Here is a 17,746-nt window from a genome sequence, read left to right on the forward strand (position 1 = left end):
GCCTCCCAATGGGGTTCTAGGCATGAGCCACTGTGCCTGGTCCCTCGTTTCTCCTTCCACCTGTTTCGTTGCTTGTAAAATCCTGTACTCCAATCCCCCTTTCAAGAGCCCACTCATCTCATACCTCTTCCATGATGTTTTTCCAGATCTCTGCAGCTCAGACTCATCTCTTGGATCCCATATTTGACTCAGCCCAGCCTGCTTTGTTGTGGAGTTATTTTTGAAAGGAAGCATTTGTTGAGTGTCTACTCTGGATTCAGACCTGGGATTCGTTTATTTTTTTGAGACAGAGTCTCGCTGTGTCACCCAGACTGGAGTGCAGTGGTATGATCATGGCTCACTGCAGCCTCCACCTCACAGGTTCAGGCGATCCTCCTGCCTCAGCCTCCTGAGCAGCTGGGATTACAGGTGCGCCCACCATCACACCCGGCTAATTTTTGTATTTTTAGTAGAGACGGGGTTTCATCATGTCGGCCAGGCTGGTCTCGAACTCCTGGCCTCAAGTGATCCACCCGCCTCGGCCTCCCAAAGTTCTGGGATTACAGGCATAAGCTACCACACCCAGCCCACACCTGTGATCACTAAATTTTATTTACTAAGTTTTGAGGTCCTACTGGTCTTCTTCTTCTCTCCCCTTCTCTCTTTATCTTTGCCACAGGTGTACCATTGAATTTGTTAGTGCTAAAATGCACAAAATAGGCATCGCCACCATGACTGCAGACTACAGTGCGATGGGCATGACTGTCAGAAGACCAGCAAGACAAGCGGCAAACTGAGAAACCTGAGGGGGGTGTGCTCTGGCCAGGGGGCAGTGACTGCCATGCAGCTAAAGCCTGTTGGGGGACTTGGGAAACAAATGTGGCCCCAGCAGGGCCAGGGAACATAGTTTTGGAGCTATTTTTTATAATTGGTAGCGTCTATGCCCAGATAGTAACCTAGGGCTTTGCATGCATCTATATTATAGAAAGAGTTACCACACATGTCCTAAAATGGACGTGAATTACAGGAGACTTCAAAATGCAGCATCTTTGTGGCTAGAAAGTAGAAACGGCAGCTGGGCATGGTGGCTCACGTCTGTAATCCCAGAACTTTGGGAGGCCGAGGTGGATCACTTGAGGTCACGAGTTCGAGACCAGTCTGGCCAACATGGTGAAACCCAGTCTCTACTAAAAATACAAAAAATTAGCCAGGCTTGGTGGCGGGCGCCTATAATCCCAGCTACTCAGGAGGCTGAGGCAGAAGAATGGCTTGAACCTGGGAGGCAGAGGTTGCAGTGAGCTGAGATTGCGCCGCTGCACTCCAGCGTGGGTGACAGAGCAAGACTCTGTCTCAGAAAAAAAAAAAAAAGAAAGAAAGTGGAAATGGGTAGCATAGCACCTGGTGGAGAGAAGCTTCAGGAAACCCCTGTCCACGTTTCTGTTCATTTCCTTCATTCTGCTTCATTAATGCTAAAGTTTCCTTCCAAGTAGAGGGACCTCCACTGTTCTAACTGCTGGCCTCCCTCTGCCTCTGTTTTGATCTGACTGCTAAATTTGGAATGAAGAAACTGGCTGTGCAGCTCCTGGACTTACTTTCTTTTTTGAGACAGGGTCTGGCTCTGTCACCCAGACTGGAGTGCAGTGGTGTGATCTTGGCTCACTGCAACCTCTGCCTCCTGGGCTCACACGATCCTCCTGCCTCAGCCTCCTGAGTAGATGGGGCTATAGGTGCGTGTTACCATGCCTGGCTAATCCTGGATTTTGTCCTTGCAGGAGGTAGCCGGCACATGGGGAGGCCCGTGCGGAACCAGGGCTGCCATTGTGGGGAAGTTTGCCTGGGTCTAGGGTCCACGTAGCCGGTGCGCTCAGCTCTCACAACGAGCAGCATGTTGTGACTTTGCCTTTATGGGTAATAAAGGTGTGATTTGGGCTCCAACCTAATATTTTAGTTTCCCAATTTGTTCAGAGCCTGGGTGGTTTACTGGGACCCTTCAGGAACTCCAGTGGACCTTACGGGGGAGGGAGGGCCCTGTGAGAGACACAACTTCCCCTCCAGCCTGACTGTGACCTTGTACTGCCCGTGACTGTGTCACATGCACAGCTGGGAGGGCCCCACTGCCATCACTTACACCTACATATGGTCACCTTGGTTGAACCAGGCGTGCCTACCCCAATGTTATCGGGCCCTAAGGACAATGGGAAGCAGCACCTGAGATGGTCATTGGCAAGGCACTAGCTTAGGGATCTCCATCAGGGCCCTGGAATTCTTGGTTTCTAGCAGTAGAGAGTATGGTTATAGCTATGATCAGCAACTCAGGATCCTTCAGTGAGTTTCCTCAATCTACTCCAAACCCTTCATCCCAGTGCACTTTGTTCTACCAAGAGAGCGCTGGGCCCTGACCTCCTTAGCCCCTCTGAGTTCTGTATTTTTCATCTGTAGAATGAAGAGAACTGGCCAGGTGCAGTGGCTCATGCCTGTAATCCCAGCACTTTGGGAGGCTGAGGCAGGTGGATCACGTGAGGTCAGGAGTTGGAGACCAGCCTGGCCAACATGTTGAAATCCGTCTCTACTAAAAATACAAAAATTAGCCGGGCATGGTGGTGCCCACCTGTAGTCTCAGCTACTCTGGAGGCTGAGGCAGGAGAATCGCTTGAACCTGGGAGAAGGAGGTTGCAGTGAGCTGAGATCGTGCCATTGCACTCCAGCCTGGGCGACAGAGCAAGACTCCATCTCAAAAAAAAAAAAAAAAAAAAAAAAAAAAAGGAAGAGAATGTGGTATCTCATATACTTTGTGAGGATTAAGTGATATAACTTGGTGAAACTTAGCTCAGAATCTGAGATCTAGAAGACGCTCAATCTGTCTTCGTTAACTCATGAACTTTCCCAAAAGCAAAGGCCTTAAATGACTTCATTTATTTAATTACAGAACTAATCAAACTAATTTGGAAGATAACATGGCAGAAGACCCCGAGAAAGCACTGCAAAATCACTAAGAAATAAAAGTTCAGGCCAGGTGCAGTGGCTCATGCCTATAATCGCAAGGCTTTGGGAGCCTGAGGTGGGAGGATTGCTTGAGGCCAGGAGTTGGAGGCTGCAGTGAGCTATGATTGCACCATTGCACTCTAGCCTGGGTGACAGAGCAAGCCCTTGCCTCTAAAAATAAATAAATATGAATATAAATATATGTAAACTAAACCACAAAAGTTTCACTCCTTTTGAACCATGAATGCCTACATGCTCCCTTATTAAATGATGTAATTGAGAGGTGATTTTCTTTCTGGGTCATGGCAGATACCACCTGTCTCTAACTATGTGACAGTGATGGGAAGGGACGTGGCCTTCCATCTCTGGGTTAAAACCTCCAAAAAAACCTAAGGAACTGCTGGGCATTGGTGGTTCATGCCTGTAATCCCAGCACTTTGTGGGGCCGAGGTGGGCAGATCACCTGAGGTCAGGATGTTTGAGACAAGCCTGACCAGCATAGCGAAACCCTATCTCTACTAAAACTACAAAAATTAGATGGGTGTGGTAGTGGGCGCCTGTAATCCCAGCTACTTGGGAGGCTAAGGCAGAAGAATCGCTTAAACCCAGGAGACAGGTTGCAATGAGCCGAGATTGCACCATTGCACTCCAGCCTGGGCAACAAGATTGAACCTCCGTCTAAAAAAAAACAGAAAAAAAAAACCCCCAAAAAACCCCACAAACCTAAGAGACCAAGGAACGGACCAATCACCAAGCTCCCAGCCCCCCGGAGCCTCACCCCTGTGCACCATGGCGGCCTCGGGACACATCAGCCCCTTCCCCTGGGTCGACCGGGCGCTCCTTGGGAGCCAGCCGTACCTGTAGTTGTGGAACCAGTTGATGACGGTGCTGGTTTTCAGGTTGAGCTGGGTGGCGAGGTCTTCGATGGTTTTTGGTGACGGGTATGGCTTTTGCTGATACGCTCGTTTCAGCGCCTCCTTCTCCTCTGGAGCCAGCACCACCCGGGGTTTCTTCAGCTGGTGCTGGGGCTGGGGGCTGGCGCCCTGGCTGTACTCGGTGCCGACGGAGGGCGGTTCGCAGGGCTGGCTGTCACTGACTGAGCTGTGCCGCCGCTTCATGTAGGCTGCGGAGGAAGAGACGGCAGACTGAGGTCAGGCCCAGGTGGGACAGCAGCCCAAATCCCCGGTCCCTGCTAGCGGGATGGCACAGTGCCGGCTTGCGGGACTCTGCACAGAGCATCTCAAAACACTAAGATGAGGCTGGGCGCGGTGGTTCATGCCTGTAGTCCAAGCACTTTGGGGGCCTGAGGCGGGCAGATCACTTGAGGTCAGGAGTTCAAGACCAGCCTGGCCAACATGGTGAAACCCCCTCTCTACTAAAAGTACAAAAATTAGCTGGGCGTGGTGGTGGGCGCCTGTAATCCCAGCTAATAGGGAGGCTGAGGCAGAACTGCATGAACCCGGGAGGTGAAGGTTGCAGTGAGTCGAGATGGTGCCACTGCAGTCCAGCCTGAGTAACAGAGCAAGATTCCCTCTCAAACAAAACAAAACAAAGAAACAACACTAAGATGAGAGCCATTCTGTTACCAGCACACGCTCACCAAGGACCTGCTCTGACGGAATGTGAGGTCCTCACCTGTCCCTGCACAACTTAACAGTTTAGTAGGGGAGGCGGAGAAGTATCCAGAGAGATGTTCCCATCAGAGTGAAAAGTGGGGTGGGGGTAAGTAAGTACAAGGGACCATGGGGATATTGAGAAGAGTTCCTCAGTCAGGCCTGGGGAGGGGGCAGGGGAAGTTGCCCAGAAAAGATGGCGTTTAAACTGAATCTTGGAGGACATCACCTGGCATGGTGGCTCACACCTATAATCGCTGCAGTTTGGGAAGCTGAGGTGGGAAGATTACTTTAGCCTAGGAGTTTGAGACCAGCCTGGAGAACATAGTGAGATCCTGTCTCAACAAAAAATTTAAAAATTTGGCCGGGCGCGGTGGCTCAAGCCTGTAATCCCAGCACTTTGGGAGGCCGAGACGGGCGGATCACAAGGTCAGGAGATCGAGACCATCCTGGCTAACATGGTGAAACCCCGTCTCTACTAAAAATACAAAAAACTAGCCGGGCGAGGTGGCGGGCACCTGTAGTCCCAGCTACTCGGGAGGCTGAGGCAGGAGAATGGTGTAAAAACCCGGGAGGCGGAGCTTGCAGTGAGCTGAGATCCGGCCACTGCACTCCAGCCTGGGCGACAGAGCGAGACCCTGTCTCTAAAAAAAAAAAATAAATAAACAACTTAGGCAAGGGAATTCGTTAACTAACTTGCCGTTTTGTCATGAGAACTCAGAAGTAATTGTGAAGGTAAATCTTCCCCACAGAAAACCCAAACAGCGGAGCCAGGCGCGGTGGCTCACACCTGTAATCCCAGCACTTTGGGAGGCCGGGGTGGGCGGATCACCTGAGATCAGCGATCGAGACCATCCTGGCTAACATGGCGAAACCCTGCCTCTACTAAAAATACAAAAAATTAGTTGGGCGTGGTGGCGGGTGCCTGTAGTCCCAGACCACTCGGGAGGCTGAGGCAGGAGAATGGCGTGAACCCGGGAGGCAGAGCTTGCAGTGAGGTGAGATCATGCCACTGCACTCCAGCCTGGGCAACACAGCAAGACTCCCTCTCAAAAAAAAAAACAAAAAAACAAAAAAAACCAAAAAACAAAACCCAAACAGCTGAGTCAAAGCAGCTGGATCCAGAGAAAGGAGTTGGATTGTCCAACGGTGGGGACTCCCTCCAGTTCCCTCCCAGGGGACAGACGACTGACCAGGGGCTGGCGCGGGGCTGGAGAAGGCCTCTCTAGGGAGCAGCTCTCGTGGCCGGCACCCCCAGGAGTGAAGAGAAGGCCGCGGGACCACAAAGGCTTTGGAGACTGGGACACCTTTGGAAGGGTCTGGGCCCCGCAGAAACAATAACTCATTTATAACACAAGAGGGCGCCCCGAGCCTGTGCAGAGGGAAAGACGGGAGGCCTGGGAAGCCCTGGAGATGTATTTGGGGGGACTCAGGTCCTTTCCTACCGGCCCAGGGTGAGCAGGGTTGTCAGGACCTCCTTCCTCCTAGGGGCTGAGGGCTGCCTCCTGGCGAGTGCAGGAAGCTTCATGCTGTTTGGGTGAGGGGATAATGGGAAACTCTGCACAGAGTTTGGGTTCATGACAGCATTCTCTCTACTTTTGTGTATGTTGGAAATTTCCCATAATAAGATGTTGAAAGGGCCAGGCGCAGTGGCTCATGCCTGTAATCCCAGCGCTTTGGGAGGCCGAGATGGGAGGATTGCTTGAGGCCAGGTGTTCAAGATCAGCCTGGGCAATATAGTAAGACTTTAAAAAACAAATAAACAAAATGAAAAATAAGTTGAAAACTTTTGGGGGGGGCAATGTGGCACCAGGCCTTTGCAGCTTACAGTGCTGCCTGGGGCTGCCCAAGAGGCGTGGCCTACCTCAGACCCTTAGACTACACACCCAAGGGCAGGCCAGAGCCCGCTAGAGGGGCCCTGAATGGGGCAGAAGGCACCACCTGGGCAGGTCATCAGTGGGCAGCAGCAGTGCCCTTGGGTCGCACGGGGGCAGCTCGCAGCACAGAGGCAGCGGATGTATATTTAACAGCACCTGCTTTGAAATCTGACAGCCCTGAGTATGGATTTCCACTCCCTACTGATAGGAGCTATTGAAATCTGCTAGGCTGCATGAAGCCCCGAGCTTCGTATTTCCTGGATAAGGACATCTATGCAGAGTCGTGTGGATGGAGAGCAGTCTTAGCACAGTGCCTGGCAAACAGGGCAGTTCTCAGAAAATAGAAGCCTCTATTATTATGAAGGAACCCCCATAGGGTTTCTGGAGGAGGCACCAGAGACTCTCTCTCCTTCAGCAGCCCTTTCCCAGGTTGGGTGAGAATGGTGACGCTTGGCTGGAATTTCTGAGTGAATTAAGAATGGACAGGCCTGGGTTCCGTACCCATCCCTGGCTCAGATGCTCTGTGTGGTGGAGGGGTGGGCTGGGGCAGAGCCACTCAGGTGCCTGGGATGCCCATTCGCCCATTCTTTTTTTTTTTTTTTTTTTTTTTGAGACGGGGTCTTGCTGTGCCACCCAGGCTGGAGTGCAGTGGTGTCATCTCTGCTCACTGCAATCTCCTCCTCCCGGGTTCAAGCGATTCTCCTGCCTCAGCCTCCCAAGTAGCTAGGGTTATGGGCATGTGCCACCATGCCTGCCTGAGTTTTGTATTTTTCAGTAGAGACAGGGTTTTACTATGTTGCCCAGGCTGGTCTCGAAATCCGGACAAATCCGGACCTCAAGTGATCCACCTGCCTTGGACTCCCAAAGTGTTGGAATTACAGGCGTGAGCCACCGCGCCCGGCCCCTGGGATGCCCACTCTTAGTTCAGGGAGGCTGCTGCTTCTTATGGTCAGACCAGCAGCAGCTAGTTCCCAGTCTCTGCCTCTAAGGGATGCAGTTCAGCCGCCCAGTGAGCTCCCAGCACCATGGGTGTCCTGAGGATGGAGGGTGCTCGAGGGGTGGACTCACTGGCGAGGACCAGCACTTGGAAACTGCAAACCACGAGGCACAGCACACCTGGCTTTAGGCATTTTTCCTATGCTGTAGCCTACAGGCTGCGAGAAGAATGCGAATCCACATTCGAGATGATACGTGGGTGGACGTGGGGTTATTCCTCTCGGGAGGCCAAATCCCCAGAGGCTGGAAAATAACAGCAAGAGAGAGATCCGCTGTGGCAGGAGATTGCTCTGTCACCTTCTAGGCCGGGTGACCTTGGCGGAGGCACCGAACCTCTCTGAACCTCTGTTTCCTGATCTACAAAATGCAGTTTTTTTTTTTTTTTTTTTTTCTGAGATAGGGTCATGGTCTGTTACCTAGGCTGGAGTGTGGTGGCTTGATCTCTGTTCACTGCCTGTAGAGTTCAAGCGATGCTTGTGCCTCAGCCTCCCAAGTAGCTGGGATTACAGAGGCACGCACCCCATGCTTGGCCTTTTTTTTTTTTTTTTCAGTAGAGACGGGGTTTTGCCATGTTGGCCAGGCTGGTCTTGAACTCCTGACCTCAAGTGATCCACTTGCCTCAGCCTCCCAGTGCTGAGATTACAGGCGTGAGCTGCCGTGCCCGGCCTACAAAATGCATTTCTTAATTCTCTCTGATAACAAAGGAAAGCCTCTAGCCACCTGGTGCATACACAGTAAATGCTGTCATAGCCCGATCAGCCACCCACATGACACAAAAACCAAATGCAGCACCCCCAGCGCTGTTCTGCTCTCCTTGGTTAAAAGTGCTCCCAATGCTAAAAAAATCTTTAGATTCAGGCTGCTGGAGAGAAAAAGTTACAGATCTTCCTAGCCCTCTTAGGTACTCATTAGCTGATGACCATCCAAAAATATTTTTGCCCCGTCCTCTGGTCCCTTGGTCATGGGGCAATGTCCCTCATTAGCTGGGTGGGAAAGATTTGAAAGAAACAGCCTGTGTATGAATGAGGACACAGCCGGCCTGAGCAGGGCAGGAGACTCACCTTTCTTCTCCATCCGTTTCATGTCCATCAGCTTCTCCACATTGTTGGGGTCATTCAGCCACAGCTGCATCCGGACGAAGGGCTCTCGTCCTTTCAGACTGAGCTTATGCCAGGGTTTGGGGCGGGCAAGGAGGTCGGAGACAGAGCCTTGGGTGAGCCCTAAGATGGTCTCTCCAAATAAGCGCTGGCCTAGAGAGAAAACAGAAGCGAGACAGGTATTGTCACTGAAAGCCAGGGATCTGAAGGGACAAGTATGTGTCAAGGTTAAAATCAGACACAGGAGTTTAAAGGCCCAGGGTTGGGCTGGCGACGTCCTAGCTTACAGCAAACACATGGTAGAACTATATCTTCCACCAGACTTTTAATACTCTCCACTGGCGAGGGAGTTGGCATTGCTATTGCATTCTCCATACACACAACCAATGATGTTTATTATTATTATTTTTTTGAGATGGAGTCTTGCTTTGTCACCCAGGTTGGAGTGCAGTGGCATAATCTCAGCTCACTGCAACCTCTGCCTCCCGGGTTCAAGCGATTCTTCTGTCTCAGCCTCCCGAGTACCTGGGACTACAGGTGTGTGCCACCATGCCTGGCGAAGTTTTGTATTTTTAGTACAGACTGGGTTTTGCCATGTTGGCCAGGCTGGTCTTGAACTCCTGACCTCAGGTGATCCACCCACCCCCAGCCTCCCAAAGTGCTGGGATTATAGGCGTGACTCACTGCATCTGGCCAATGACGTTTCTCTTAAGCCTGCAGCCTGGTGCGGTGAGGCGGGAAGATCATTTGAGCCCAGGCGTTTGAGACCAGCCTGGGCAACACGGTGAGACTCAGTCTCTACAAAAATACCACAAAAAAAATTAGCTAGGCATGGTGGCATGTACCTCTAGTTCCAGTTACTTGGGAGGCTGAGATGGGAGGACTGCTTGAGCCCAGGAGGTTGAGGCTGCAGTGAGCTATGACTGCACCACTGCACTTCAGCCTGAGAAACAGAGAGAGACCGTGTCTCAAAAAAAAAAAAAAAAAAAGAAAGCCTTCAGGCTTTGTATGTGCTGAGGTCACGCTAACACCTGTGGTGTTTCTCAGAGGCAGTGAAATCTCTAAGCCAGAGCTCAGGAGGCCAAACAGCAAACAGGAGACCCCTCTCGTACAACCTCAAATCAGAGGGCAGCCCGCGTCTCCTTCCACAATTAGCAAGGTTATCAGGTCTCGCTGAGACAACGGGGCACGCAACCCGCAATCACAGCAGGACAGAGGAGAGGGCAAGCTGCCCAGCTCTGCTTTTCTGAGAGGCCGGCCAATTCCAATTCCAAAGTCTGCTTTTGCAGTCTAGGCTGCCTTTGCTAAATAAAGTAGCTGGAAGTGGATCAAAACCCCTTCTCCGATACCTTTTCTTCTCCCAGGCAGGGGTAGGCAGCCCGCTTCACAGGCTGATCAGAGGGCATTTCGCTATGGAGGGCACAGCCGCATTGAGTTGGCAATGCTTGTCAGGAGCTTAGAAAGAAAGGCTCACTTCTCTGAGGGCCACTCCGCTGCCGGTTTAGAGGGCCACCGCTTGTAAAGATACAAATTAGGATCAGTGATAACCTGGATGGCCTGACGGGAGTACTTGAATGAACAGGACTTATTAGGTGGAAGTGGAGACTGGGATCAGAGGGGCCGGTGTTTGACCCCATAAAGCGTACAGAACAGAAGGCACCTCTCCCCGTCAGGGGCAAGGAGACGACAGAGGGCTGGCTTGTTCTCTCTGTGGCTCACATCCTCTCTGTGAAATAGAAGCACCACACTGGCTTCTAAGAAGGGGGCCTCCAAGTAAAAGTTTACTGCCTGGAAAGCTCTGAAACTGAGACATTAATTTCTTATCAGTCTTTTTTATTTTTTCCCCTAAAGAAACAGGGTCTCGCTATATTGCCCAGGGTAGACTCGAACTCCTGGGCTCAAGCAATTGTTCTACCTCAGCATCCTGAGTAGCTGGGATTACAGGTGCACACCACCACGCCTGGCTTGGTCATTTTAAACCTAAAGATAAATTTACTGATTTTGTAAACCTGTGGTTTCTCTGTCTTTCCAACTCTTTAGCCTATAAATGTCCCAAGTCCTTATGATTTTTTTTTTTTTTTTTTTTTTTTGCAGTTGTTATAAGAAAATTTTGGCCAGGCGCGGTGGCTCATGCCTGTAATCCCAGCACTTTGGGAGGCCGAGGCGGGTGGATCACAAGGTCAGGAGATCAAGACCATCCTGGCTAACACAGTGAAACCCCATCTCTACTAAAAATACAAAAAATTAGCCGGGCGTGGTGGCAGGTGCCTGTAGTCCCAGCTACTGGGGAGGCTGAGGCAGGAGAATGGTGTGAACCCGGGAGGCGGAGCTTTCAGTGAGCTGAGATCGCGCCACTGCACTCCAGCCTGGGCAACAGAGCAAGACTCCATCTCAAAAAAAGAAAATTTTACTTAATGTTAACATGGTAAAAGAATCTATTTTCATTCCAAGGAGCTTGCTATGTTTGGGAAAGCCATATATATGAATAGCTAGTTGCTCCTTGCTTAGGCCTCCCAGTTGAACGGGGGAAAAAAAATCAGATGATTATTCCTGGAAAATTATCTGTATGACTCCTAGATGTTTCCTAGCCATGACTTTTAACCGTTTTTGGGCTACAGACCCATTTGAGAGCCTGAAGAAAGCTACAAACCTTCACCTAGTAAAACCAACATTAAGGAAGACTCCAGCAATAATGGTGGCATGGAAGATAAGGCCAAGTGTGAGATTTCAACGTTCGCAATCTTGTAATTGCAATCTTGCAACTCACAAGTGTTTAAAATGAGACTCTTCCCTGTAATCTCAGCACTTTGGGAGACTGAGGTGGGCGGATCACTTGAGCCTAGGAGTTTGAGACCAGCCTGGGCAATATGGTGAAACCCCATCTCTATTAAAAAAAAAAAAAAAAAAAAAAAAAAAAATTAGCTGGGCTTGGAGCGTGTGCCTGTAGCCCCAGCTACTCAGTAGGCTGAGGTGGGAGGATTGCTTGAGCCCAGGAGTTCAAGGCTGCTGTGAGCTATAATCGTGCCACTGCACTGGGCTACAGAGCTAGACCCTATCTGATTTTCAACATTTACACGGAAGGCCACTTCCTATAAGGAGGTGGGCGGGAGTGATGCAACTGACCTGCTTCCTTGGATGTGTGACAAGCTATGAAGTGGGAGATGACTCAAGTCTAGGAATCGCTGCATGATTCAATAACTGATGAACATATGGGAATTAGCCATTTTTTCAAATCAACAGCTACATTTTTATTTTTATGAATTGACTTAATTATACAAGGTCTCATTGATATGACTTTTTCTCTCATTCTATTTTGTCTGTTGCATTGTACAGACGGGCGGATGGGAGGCTTCCACTGGACAAGCTGGCCTAACCCCCAGGCTGTCAGATCACTGAGCAAACTTTAGTGGAACTCAGCTACTCTGTTCTTTTTTTTAAATTATTTTTTTTTTGAGATAGTGTCTTGCTTTGTTGCCCAGGCTGGAGTGCAGAGGTGCCATCATGGCTCACTGCTGCCTCAACCTCCTGGGCTCAAGTGATCCTCCCACCTCAGCCTCCCAAGCAGTTGGAATTACAGCAAGCACTACCATGCCCGTAAATAATTTTTTAAAAATTTATTTCTTGTAGAAACGGGGTCTTACTGTGTTGCCCAGGTTGGTCTCAAACTCCTGGCCTCAGGTGATCCACCGCCTCAGCCTCCCAAAGTGCTAGGGTTACAGGCCACCTGTCATTCTCAAGTGAGCCACCGTGCTCAGCCTCCCTTCTCTTCTCACCCCATGGAAGAAACAAAGGACACACAAGGCCTTTCCATGAACAGCAGACAAACTGCAACGACTCGGTAGGGTTGTGCTTGCATGCACTGCAGAGAACACCGCCCCTTTAACTGACTTTCACCCATGGGAAATAAGAAGGATAGAAGGGTACGTTTCCAATCTCCGCATGCCTACACCACCCTGTCTGGTTAACACCACACTGGAGGAGCACGGTGGTTTAAAATGACAAAATAGGCTTGGCCGGCATGGTGGCTCATGCCTGTAATCCCAGCACTCTCGGAGGCCAAGGTGGGTGGATCACCTGAGGCCAGTTCGAGACCAGCCTTGGCAGCATGGCGAAACTCTGTCTCTACTGAAAATACAAAAATGAGCTGGGTGTGGTGGCGGGCACTTGTAATCCCAGCTACTTGGGAGGTGAGGCAGGAGAATCACCTGAACCCAGGAGGCAGAGATTGTAGTGAGCCGCGATTGTGCCACTGCACTCCAGCCTGAGTGAGACAGGGAGACTCTGTCTCAAAAAAAAAAAAAAAAAAAAGGGCCAGACACGGTGGCTCACGCCTGTAATCCCAGCATTTTGGGAGGCCGAGGCGGGTGGATCACTTGAGGTCAGGAGTTCGAGACCATCCTGGCTAGTTAGGTGAAACTCCGTCTCTACTAAAAATATAAAAATTAGCTGGGTGTGGTGGCAGATGCCTGCAATCCCAGCTACTAGGGAGGCTGAAGCAGGAGAATTGCGTGAACCCGGGGTTCAGTGAGCCGAGAGGTTGTAGTGAGCTGAGGTCGTGCCACTGCACTCTACCCTGGGTGACAGAGTGAGGCTCCATCTCAAAAATAAAAAATAAAAAAAAATAAAAATGATGGAACACCGTAACATTCTTACAGCCACAGCAGCTGGTGAGCAGTGACACAGAGCATAGAGAACCACCTCAGGCCGAGCACCTGAGGGGGTGGAGCATGTGCCAGGCCGAGGCTGGGTCTGAGGCATGGTGGGATGCCAGGATGACGGAGTGAGTTCCCCAGGGGCTGCCCGCCCCAGCTATGGGCTGTGAAATGGAGATGGCTTTGCAAGGCAGCAGAAACAGCGATGATAAAATAACAATGACTATTATTACCAGTCGGGCCTGGTGCTAGAAATTACTGCTACTCACAGCCCCCAGACAGGTGTGGTTATTCCAGTTTTGTGGAGGGGGATCTGAGAAGGCAGGCAGCCTGGCCAGCATCACAGACTCAGTGAGCAGAGTGAGAACTGGGGTCCGTCAGACCTTCCATTAAGCCATCCTGGTGCTGCCGGGTGGACGCTGCCCAGCTCTGGAGCCCCCTGAGGATGCCAGGCTCTATTGGGTGTCTATCTCTTTCTTTTTTTGAGACAGAGTCTCACTGTGTTGTCCAGGCTGAAGTACGCTGGCATGATCATAGCTCACTGTAGCCTAAAACTACAGGGTTTCAAGCGATTCTCTTGCCTCAGCCTCCCGAGCAACTGAACTACAGGCGTGCACCACCACACCCAGCTAGTTTTTGCATTTTTTGTAGAGATAGGGCTTCGTTATGCTGCCCAGGTTGGTCTCGAACTCCTGGCTCAACTCAAGCAATCCTCCTGCTGTGGTCTCCCAACACGAGGCAATGTACAGGCATGAGCCACTGTGCCTGGCCTAATTTTTAAACCTGTTATAGAGAAGGGGTCTTGCTATGTTGCCTATGCTGGTCTCGAACTCTTGAGCTCATGTGATCCTACCATCTTAGGCTCCTGAGTAGCTGGGACTACAGGTGCATACCAACATGTCCAGCTAATTTTAACATTTTTTGTAGACATGGGGTCTTGCTATGTGGCCCAGGCTGGTCTCAGACTGTGGCCTCAAGCAATCTGGACTTACTCAGACTGTCTCTATTGAGATACATCCAAGGCAGGTACGATGGTTCATGTCTGTGATCCCAAGAATTTTGGAGGCTGAGATGGGCAGATTGCTTGAGGCCAGGAGTTCGAGACCAGCCTGGCCAACATGGTGAAACCCCATCTCTACTGAAAATACAAAAATTAGCCGGGAGTGGTGGTGGGCACCTGTAATCCTAGCTACTCAGGAGGCTGGGGCACGAGAATCACTTGAACCGGGGAGGCAGAGGTTGCAGTGAGCTGAGATTGCACCACTGCACTCCACTCTGGGTGACAGAGCAAGACTCTGTCTCAAAAAAAAAAAAAAAAAAAAAAAAGACAGTCTGCATGGATCCTCCCGAGTCCACTCTGACCCCATGCTCATCTTCTAACTGGTCCCCATCGGGGAGCAGGGTCGGGAGGAGGTAGGGACTGACCTGCAAAACGCACGCTCCTTACTGTTCACAACTATAGGACGTTTCATGTTCTCAGAGGGCGCCTACACAAGTTGAGACTCTATGGTTGGCTTGGCCTAGCGCCCGCCCTTCATCTACTCCACCTGCAAACTCCCTGCCACCTCCTGACTCAGCAGCCGAGAGGAGAACCTACCGAGGTTGTTGTCCGTCAGCACCTCCTTCACCCGCTTGGTTATGCCGTAGGTGTCCAGCTCCGGGGACATGGCTACTAATTCTTGGATGCTGAGGGCCGAGTGTCCGGAGAGAGGCAGCGGGGTTGCGGGCTGGGAGTCAGATGCTGGCGGGTCACTGGGCTCTGGTGGTTTGCCGTCCTTGCTTGCCTCGATGGGGGGACAGGGCTGCTGGACCAGCTCGGTCAGGCTCTTCACCGACTCACTGGAACTCATCGGGGACTCAGGGGCAGGGCTGCAGCTGGCGGAGGTCTTTGGAGTGCTTTCTGTAATTAAAGCACACGAGAAACTGTGCCTGAAAATAGCTGTCTTTCACCACGACCATCTATCTATGTTCTGCATCTAGGAAATACTAATTAAACGCTCTGTAGAAGAAGCAGACGGTAGGGTTTTCTGTGGGTCTCAGTGAACTGTTTCATATTTTTTTGACTGAGAGTAACCACTAATCTTCCATATTAAAAAACAAAAATACCATCACTGGAAGAAAAACTAGGGGTTTAAAAGAAAGGCTTTGGAGGGCTTAACATGAGGGCATGAGGGCATTCTGCTAAAAAACTCCTATTAATCGTGTTATCGCTGTCATGATTTCTTCTAATGAAACCCCATAATTTGGTAATTCAGAAGCACTTTGGCTAGATTATAACTTGTGTAGTTATGTTGTCCATATTTTCCAGAACCCAAAGCATAGACAGATTGTTTTAAATAACGGCTGCCCATAATACGTTGTCACCACAGTTATGAAGACCCTTAAGATGAAATGTGGCCGGGAGGGTGGATTATCTAAGGTCAGGAGTTCGAGACCAGCCTGGCCAACACCGTGAAATCCTGTCTCTACTAAAAATACAAAAATTGGCCAGGCACGGTGGCTCACACCTGTAATCCCAGCTACTCAGGAGGCTGAGGCAGGAGAATCACTTGCACCCGGGAGGTGGAGGCCGCAGTGAACTGAGATTGTGCCACTGCACTCCAGCCTGGGTGACTGAGAGTGAGACTCCATCTCAAAAAAGAAAAAAAAAAAAAAAAAAATGAGGAAACGTAAGGCCATAGCTTCTGGTCCCCCAGTAACGGGTCTCAGGACCTAGGGTGTTTATTTTTATTTTTTTAGAGATGGAGTCTTGCTCTGTGGCCCAGGCTGGAGTGCAGTGGTGCAATCAGGCTCACTGCAGCCTCGACCTCCTGGACTCAGGAGATCCTCCCGCCTTGGCCTCCTGAGGAGCTGGGACCACAGGTGCGTGCCACCATGCCCAGCTGGTTTTTTATTGTGAAGAGCAGAGAACTCCACAGCACCCAACCCTAGGGGAAGACGGAGAGAGGCAAGGAGAGGAGGAGCACCCTCTGTTTCTCCAGCTCTTCCATTTTAGAATTCTACCTCCAGTCTCGGGACTTGCTGGTTCTGCCTGCTTCTGAAAACCAAGCTCTTTGCTGGTATAAGCCATGCTGTAATCAACAGCAGAAGTGACTGGGCTGGTGTGGACGAGCCAGTGTCTACACTCTCCTCTGCCCTGCTGGGGTCGCTGCGGGTGCCCAGTGGGAAATGCCAGCTGGGCTCTGTTGGTGAGTGATCCCTCTGGCCTCTGATAACATCCCATAAAACCTGATAAAAGAGGCTGGATTCCAGTTCCGGGATGTCTGGGATAAAGACTTTGGCCATTTCCTAATTTCTGCAGATAGAAACTGTCCAGGAGGAAGATGTGGCTTCGTGCTGAGGTCCTGCCTGCAAGGCAGAATCTGGGCCCAGCTCAGTGTCTTGGCACAATCTCTCCCTCCATGCCCACTAAGGGTGACAGAGTAAGACCCCACAGTGCCAGATAAGAGGGCCCAGGTCATGCTCTCTGCTCCCAGGGTCTTGTAAAAAAATTTTTGTGGAGATGGGGTCTTGCTAGGTTGCAACGGCTGATTCAAAATTCTGTGCTCAAGCAATCCTCCCACCTCAGCCTCACAAGTAGCTGGAACTGCAGACATGCACCACTACACCTGTCTACTTTTTTAATTTTTTCTTTTGCAGAGATGAGGTCTTGCTATGTTGCCCAGGCTGAACTCCTGGCCTCAAGTGATCCTCCCTTCTTGGCCTCCCAAAGTGCTGGGTTTACAGGCTTGAGCCACTATGCCTGGCCAAGGGTCTTACTCTTGCTGCTTCTCCCTCGAGCCCTAGCAGGTCACTCAGTCAACATTAGCACCATAGCAGATAACCCAAAATACTTGTTACCTGGCTGAAGGGAAAATGTAGCATAGAGCAGCAACTTAATTTCAATTTACCATTTATCTCAAGAGTCCTTTTCTGGACATACTGTATCCAGGATCCACTAAACCTGCCATAAATACATTCCAAATACAAGGAATATTTTGCATTCATACCTAGAAAGAGCAAAGCCCCAAATAAAACAATCGCAACTTAAGCCATCAACCCCGTTTATCGTCCTGAACTGGCACAAACTTCCGCCATCGCATAAGGCTGTGTCCTTGACCTGGGAAATCAGGTTAGAGAGAGAAAAACACATGCCAAACCGGTTTTTGAAAGATGTGGAAGAGACAAGCGTAAGAGGCAGAAATGGTCCGTATAAATCTTTAGGGCAATGTGAATCTTACAAATCAGATTTCTTCTCTCTGCTCACCCCCTGGGTCACCAAAGAACGGGATATAAAACCCCGCAAATGTTATTTTTGTGTTTGAAGCCGGCAGAGGAATCGTACTGTAAGGATGGCGTGATTCACCCATGCGAGGGGCTGGCCTGGCAGATCATCCATCTTGCTCACCGGATACTGTCAAGGATGGCATGAATTCCCCAAATGATAAACAGATTTCTTTTCAGGTTTTGTGTCCTTTAACCCACAACAAGGTCAACATCATGGCTGCCTGGCTAATAAACCGAGTGTGGTGCCGGCTGCCGGGGCACCTCCCCGTTTTGTTCTGGGTGCT

The 17,746-nt window shown here is 50.5% G+C and overlaps 1 protein-coding gene across 18 annotated transcripts in view; it reads right to left on the reverse strand.

Moving 5' to 3' along the window:
- The window catches only part of CUX1 (cut like homeobox 1), a 468,585-nt gene that overhangs the window by 41,217 nt on the left and 409,622 nt on the right, over window positions 1-17,746 (reverse strand). For 13 of the 18 annotated variants that reach the window (XM_009202777.3, XM_009202771.3, XM_031665515.1 and 10 more), the window contains 3 exons: window positions 14,794-15,096; window positions 8,509-8,697; window positions 3,820-4,084 (listed from right to left, as the gene is read on the reverse strand). The exons of the other annotated variants lie outside the window; for them this stretch is intronic. In XM_009202777.3, the coding sequence (XP_009201041.2) occupies window positions 3,820-4,084; window positions 8,509-8,697; window positions 14,794-15,096 (757 nt within the window). The remainder of the gene's footprint in view (window positions 1-3,819; window positions 4,085-8,508; window positions 8,698-14,793; window positions 15,097-17,746) is intronic. 18 annotated transcript variants of the gene reach the window in all.

This window comes from Papio anubis, chromosome 4 (genome assembly GCF_008728515.1).
Source record: "Papio anubis isolate 15944 chromosome 4, Panubis1.0, whole genome shotgun sequence".
NCBI lineage: Eukaryota > Metazoa > Chordata > Mammalia > Primates > Cercopithecidae > Papio > Papio anubis.